This window comes from Phoenix dactylifera, unplaced genomic scaffold (assembly GCF_009389715.1).
Source record: "Phoenix dactylifera cultivar Barhee BC4 unplaced genomic scaffold, palm_55x_up_171113_PBpolish2nd_filt_p 000125F, whole genome shotgun sequence".
Taxonomy (NCBI): Eukaryota; Viridiplantae; Streptophyta; class Magnoliopsida; order Arecales; family Arecaceae; genus Phoenix; species Phoenix dactylifera.
The window spans coordinates 319,781-326,901 of NW_024067690.1; the positions used below are offsets into that span (position 1 = coordinate 319,781).

The 7,121-nt window shown below is 41.5% G+C and overlaps 1 protein-coding gene across 1 annotated transcript; it reads right to left on the reverse strand.

The window, feature by feature from the left end:
* Positions 1 to 2,491: 2,491 nt before the first annotated feature.
* On the reverse strand, positions 2,492 to 6,363 carry LOC103698420 (bifunctional pinoresinol-lariciresinol reductase 2-like). Its single transcript, XM_008780430.3, has 4 exons — positions 5,934 to 6,363; positions 4,154 to 4,394; positions 3,344 to 3,547; positions 2,492 to 2,940 (listed from the first exon to the last, which is right to left on the reverse strand). Exons 1-4 carry the CDS (start codon positions 6,261 to 6,263, stop codon positions 2,777 to 2,779), a joined length of 939 nt encoding a protein of 312 aa, XP_008778652.1. The 5' UTR covers positions 6,264 to 6,363; the 3' UTR covers positions 2,492 to 2,776.
* Positions 6,364 to 7,121: the final 758 nt, after the last annotated feature.

A 7,121-nucleotide genomic window follows, 5' to 3' on the forward strand; every position in this document is an offset into this window, starting at 1 on the left:
TGCCAATTACTCAAAATGTACCATTTGAGTGTCAAGATTCTCTGAATGTTTCGGGGTCGACTCCACTCCTCTTGGGGTCGACTCTAGCTATAATTCTCTGCATCTAAAAGTTAGACATGCACAAGGGATCCACAGAGAAATAATTTTAAGTAAAATAGAATGCATGGCACAATAATGTTTCGTATTATTAATAGTAAAATTACAGAATTGCCCTTTTAGGTATTCTTAACTTGAAACTTTGTCAAAATGAATTTCTAAGCTCTCTACTATTCTCTATTACAAATTTTATCTCGTTATTAATTCTTGAGAGTTGTTTTGACCATATATTCATAATGTATCGTGAATATGATGTATCGAGTTAACTTGCATTTCTAATTTGATCTGGCCTCAATGGTTATGTTAATCATCAAAATAACATTATCATCCTCAGGTTCCAACTTGGAACTGATCACAGCACCTTGGCGAGTCTGCTGGGCTTGCAAAATGGAGGGGAGTGGACCTGTTGGAGTTTGTGAGATGGGATCAGGCCCCTCTAGTGAGGGCCTGCTGGCTTGGGCCCGTGAGGAGGCAGTGGGGTGGCCCGACACTTGGGCCCAAAAGGGGCCTGTCTGGGGGCGATGGGGGTGCTCGAGTGAGACTTTTTTATTTTGGTGGGATGTTAGGCTCGAGTGAGCTGCAGTGGCCGAAGAAGAAAAGGGATGCGGAGGCAGAGGGCGGCGGAAGGTGATAGGGGTTTGGGATGGGGACGGCCGGCGGCGGAGCAGAGGAAGCGGCAGGCGGGTGGCGGCGGAGTTGCTGCGAGGACGGAGGTGGAGCTCGAGGGAAGAAGCAAGAGGGGTTGGGCGGTGCGGTGGATGCGGACACCAAAGAAAGAAGGGGATGGTGGCTTCGGCTGGTGGAGCGGAAGCGGCGAATGGTGGGCGGCGGCACGGGTGGAGCGGCGCTCAAGGGCGGCGACGCGGTGGGTGGCCGGAGAAGACGAACAGAAGTTGGTCTCTTTTTTTTTCTTTTTCTTTCTTTCTTTTTTCCTTTTATTCTTTTTTTTTGCACGCACGTGCGGTCATGTGCGGATCTTTTCGGACCCAGGTTACCGAGTTTCGGGTTATCGAGCTGAGAACTTACCCGTTATCCTGATTCCTTCTTCAACCTCTCGACGGTTCGGGAGGACGCCGATCTTCGCGGCGGCGGCTGCGGGCCCAGGGCAGGGATCACGACGGTGGCTCCGCGACCTGCGGCGGCGGCGAGATCATGGCCACGGTTTCGTGGGCTGCAACGAAGGTTGGCGGCGGTCCCCTCTGTGGGCCTGACGCCGACGGTTGGTAGCAGACACAAGACACTCGGGGCGGCGGCGCTCTCGTGGGGTCTGATACCGACGGCGTGGGCGACCGACGGGGGGGTTCGGCGCTGTTGGCGGCACCTCGTGGTGGCAGTGGTCGTGGGTGCAACGGTGGGTGGAAAGGATCCGGCGACGGGGAGTTTCCCTTCTATTCTGGTAGGAACCGAGAGAAAGGGAGGAAGGTGTGGCCTACTTCCCTAAAGGGTGGTGGTGTGAGTCGGCTGAGAGGGGGTGGGATCGGGAGTTGTGAGCAAGGGGGTGGGTGCGTGGCGAATCGACAAAGGTGTTTTCCCTGTTCTTCGTGTGAGAGCCGGGAGAAAGGGAACTGGGGTGAAAACCGAAAGAGAGGGACCTTCTTTTTTTTATGTGTGTCCTTCTGGTGAGCACTGAGGGGAAGAGACAGAGATGATGTCTCAGGTGGGATTTTGGTGGGGTGAATGAATAGGGCCAGTGGACCGTGGGAGGTTGAGGGAGAAAATGCTCGATCGTGGCTTTGGCAACGGGGGTAAAGCCGAGGCTTTGATACCAAGTTGATGCAGCACCACGATGGGGGAAGGATGCTGTAACGACCAATCCGTGAAAACTAGAATATATGGGAAAGGAAGAAGAGGAGGAGAGGAAGAGAGGAAGAGAAGAGGGGGAAGAGAGAAAGAGAGGAGAAAGAACGTAGGGGAGAAAATTTTAGTCACTTCATTGACCCTAATCATCATAAAAGTTTCTATATATAGGGCCCAAATAAGAACAATTAACATAAAACCCCCTTACACAAAATAATTTCCAACAAGCCCAAAATACACAAATAAAGTCCTACAATAATAAAAATGCAAACAAACTCAAAAATAAAAGGAAATAAAATGCAAATAAAATAGGGGACTAAACGGGCGAATGATCAGCTCTGATATTCCCATTTTAAAAAAAAATGCCTAAAAAAATACTTTTGGCATGTTTAGTTGACAATAAAAAAGTGACAAATTTTCAGAGTACTTATGTCTGGTTGACCATACACTTTTCTGAAAAACTTATGTATAATAAAACTTAGATTTTTAGACTGCTCTCCTTATCGTTAACCATTTATGACCCTCATGGCTCTTATACTTCTACGTTATGGCCATTGGAAATGAATAAATTCTAGTATCACTCTATTGGATATAGAGGTGGAGAGAAAAGGATAATTATCATGTTACTTCTCATTACATCACTTCTTAAACCATTAAAGATGACTTTAAAAGGACTTATACAGTTACATGTTGTCCCTTAACTGGTGTCCCCTTACTAATGCACTCTACCATCCCAAAAGATATAGCTATTAATTAGGCTACATGGAATTTCGGTAGACAATACTTGGAAACTCCAAGAGACATATTCATGATCACTACCAATGATGACTTGACCTGTTCATTACAATTTGGTATAATGTCCAATAGCATGACAGCCTTCATGTTACACATATTGTTTAAGGTAATCTTTCACTCGAGTGTACGTGACCTCTGGGTACAACTGAGAAGCCTCTTCCCCTTCATCTCCTATCTCGAAATTTGTCAAGCAACCTTCATACAAAACATGGTAGTAATGCCCAAGTCCTACCTGTGAAGCATAGTCTTGACCTGAAAAGGTGGGTAGAGAAGGCAAGCTATAATTTATGCAAGGCACAGGAATGATACTAGCAATCAAATACCATAGGTGCAAGCCTGCAACTAAGTAGTAGTACAAACTCCGTTGCTCTAATTTAGGAATTATTATCACACTGAACGATGGTTACTCATATGAAGTCCATGTCGAATAATTACTAATACTGATGCCTAATTGAGATGCCCAACCGCTGTCTGATTGTCTATTGAATTCTATTGTTTATGAGTTTCAGTATATCTTAGAGTCCAGCCGCTTATTGTGCTGGTGATTTGATGGCTTAATCACTAAAGTCGTTTTTTTTTCATTACTATATTGTCATCAGTAAAATCATAGCATTATAGCAACTTCTGATTTCTGTTAATTTAATCCTAATCCTACCTTTGAGGTTAGTGAGAAAGTCATCCACTGAAATACTGCTCTTGCTTAGTTTTTTGCCAATGAGCTCCTCCCATGCCTCAACTACCTCCCTTTGTGAGAGGATGTTTTCTGGTGGCCGGATGTATAGCGTTTTGTTGAGCATGCGGGGGTCGTCGATTGTCTTGATGGTGTACATTGCTATGTCATCCTCGTCCACAAAAATTGCTGCCACAAAATCAAATGGATATTAAAGAATCCTCAACCAGAAATCTCAGTTTTGAGGTTTGAGGTTTGTTTTATAAGCCTTTTTTCTCAGTGAAAATTTGTAACTTCTATACTGAAAATTTAAGAACATTAAAAAAAACGGTATACCCCTCGTTATGCATGGACATGGATCCTCAGTGGTATGTAGTTTGCACTATAGAGTTCAGTGCAGCGCTTGATGGCTGCCATTAGGAGATGGACAGCTATCAAACAAGGTGCCCTTACGCGTCGTATACGACTATCAAAAGAAAGACGGCCATCCATCTCCTAATGGCAGCCATCAAGCGTTGTATTAGACGCACACCACAAAGAATTCTAGATCTTTATGCATAAGATGACACACCTCTTTTTTTTTTTTTTTTTTTGCTAGAGCGGATCATACACACCAAAAAAGATAAAAAAAATAGCAAATCTCGGAGTGCTGTAGGCAGTTTTTTTCTTCAACCCAAAGAGCCTTCTAGCATGATTAGCCACATACGAAACCACCTAATCCGTGGCCCGTTCGTCTCCTTGTAAGAGGGCACACCTTAGAAAAAAAAATAAGGGTGGGGGGACCAACCACCATACCTTTCACATTTCCATCTCCAAGCAGGCAGACACTGTCTCTAGATGGAACAATATTCCCTGGTTGGCACAGGCCTCCAACAAAGTAACCTGCAAAACAACTAGCAGAGACGTAGGTGAAGGGGATTGCAGCATCCTCTATGGCCTTTCTCACCACCATTTTGTCATCAAACGTCACTCTTCCGGGGGCTATTGCATGACCCATCCTTGCAGGATCCATCCCAAACTCTGAGGGCAGGAAGCGCTGCAAAATATGTTGTGTAAATATATATATGTGTCTAAAATCTCAATTGAGCTCAGAATGGATTTATAATTTGGAGTATAAGTTTGTGTGGCATGGTGCACTCGTTGAGAAATATTTAAAGAAGCCAGTGATGCAACTGTAATTTGAAATTTTACTCTTCAAAATTTCTCCACCACGCCATTATATAAATTCATACATAGAAGCAAGATTAAGGTTATATTTGAGTAATTGTATGATTTCTCAAGATAATATAGGTGTCATGTCATATTTTAGAGTCCAATGTAAGCAATTTTGATTTCAAAGCTGGCGAGGGCCCTCAAGTTGAAAGTGGAACACAACAGAGTGCTCAACAACGTAAAAGAAGCAAAGTTTCAGCATCTTCAAATAGAAATGCTCCCAGCAAACCAAAACCACAAAACCTAACGTACGTCACGTAGTCTTCAAGTCGAAGACATGTATGAGACTCATCTTCTATCGAATGGATCCCTGTCTCTCTCCCTCTCTCTCTCTCTCTCTCTCTTAATGTTATCTTTCTGGCTCCCTCCCTCTCTCTCTCTCTCTCTCTCTCTCTCTCTCTCTTAATGTTATCTTTCTTTCAGGGCTGGGCAACTCTCAGCAGGCTCCCTCAGCAAGGTCCAAGCCACCCCCCACTGGAACCTCTTACTTATGTACATAGTTTTCCTATTAATAAATCTGGGTGGGTAAGTCTTCCTTCTCATCAGAAAAAACGTAGCAATTTTGACAGGCAAAGCCTAGCTTTTGCTTACCAGAAAATGCCTAGGTACCATATGAGTCTATATAATTGCTATATACATATACACATCGATCTTGATAATTCTTGCATACATCACTAATTTAAGCAGTCTTGCAAAGATATGGATACGAAAATCAGATTCAAAATTTTCAAATAACTTAAGAATTTAAAAAAAAATATTTTGCCAAGCAATTTTAATACCTACATTTCTGCTAGTCATTAAAAGGAATTTTACTTCTACCATCAAAATGAAGGGTCAAACTTATTATTGGAAGAGCCAACTCTCCATTAATCATTAAAAAGAGCATCTGCAAAACATTGTATGTATCCAAATACCCGATATATATCTAGCATAAATATATATTCAACACAGCTTTTCAGAACCAGATGAGAGCATCCAGGTAAAATGTTTTTCCTTCCAATTTTACTATTATATATAGAGAGAGAGATAATCCAAGGCCTCCGCAATTTTTATATTAAATAAACAATCTGCAGTTAGGTTTTGTTGCGTTCACATCACTTATCAAGAAAGAAATTAGCCAGCTGATTTGTTAGCTTTTTTTTTCTTTCTTTCTTTGACAAACATAAGAAAATGCAGAGAATGTAGAACTTATGACCATCATGAGGAGCCGCTATCACCATCGCCACCACCATTACAATAACAAGATCACTTGAGCTGAATAAACAAATGGTTTTTTCTTGAAATATAAAAAGTGATGACAACAGATGTGCATCCACAAGCATGGTGATACCTTTTATCCCTAAAACACTTTCAGGGATCATACCTTGATGTTTCTAGCCTCTTTTATTGCGTCCACAAGCTTGAGCTGAAGGAGAATTTGGTGGCTCCTGATGTGCACGCCAGAGATGGCACATATGACTGCATCTACTTGTTTTACGGCATCCACAAGGCTTCGGTGATCAGAGAAGGAGCCCTCGACAAGGTGAGCACCTTGCTTCTTGAACGACATGAGAATTTGGATCTTGTCGATGTCCACACCAATCTCCCGCCGGTAGAGTACATGGGTAGGATGTCCATCATCCAAGCTTGCTCTCACAATCCTCCTCCCCAAGTATCCAGTTCCCCCTACCACAAGAATCCTGCTCTTCTCCATATTTCTCTCTCTCTACTGGATTCTCGTGGCAGTGAAATCTCTGTGACTTTATTGTATTGTGTAGAATCTTTTGCAGTACTCTTGCAGGAATTGGTTAAAAGTGAAGCTTAAAGGATGGTCAAGAACCAGTCGCTACTAGTTTGCCTTCCAAAGAAAAGGTGAAACGTGCGGTCCAAACTTTGTCTGTTTTGGATATTTTTCTGTGCGTCTTTTCTCCTCTTTTTCTAGGTGTAAGACTGTGAAAGGAGAGCCAAAATCTTCGTTCTTTTTCAAGGGTAAGAATCTAAGAGAGTGGCACAGGTCCACCAAAAAAGTCGAGGGGCAAAATAATGATAATAAAAATAATTAGCTGCACGGTAACTTTAAACAGCTTGATGATATTTCTAACATATTTAAACATATATATTTAGATAATTTTGATTCTTTCAAATTTTCTGTATGCATGAGTTTTTTACAATTTTCTTTGTCATTTTCTTAGATTTTGGAGAAAATTTAGTTTTCTCACTAAAAGGAAAATAATAAGATTTAGTTGGTATTTAAATTTTAAAATACCGATATTCCTCATTATGGTAACAATAATAAGATTTACTTCTCTTCAAGGATGTGATTTACTTGGTATTTCAGTACTTTTCTAAAAGCTCTAAAAGGAGATTTGCATGGTTCAGTTTTCTATGATTTTTTAAAATTTTTGATATTGTATATTCAATTTTCTATGACATTTTTAGGAAGAGTCCAATTAGTTTGAATTTTTTTAAAAAAAACAATGAGAAAATAATATGACAAAAAAAGTCCACTTAGTTTGATAATTATTACATGATTTTCTTGAATTTTTAAGACTTTATCCTGGATTCAAATGCG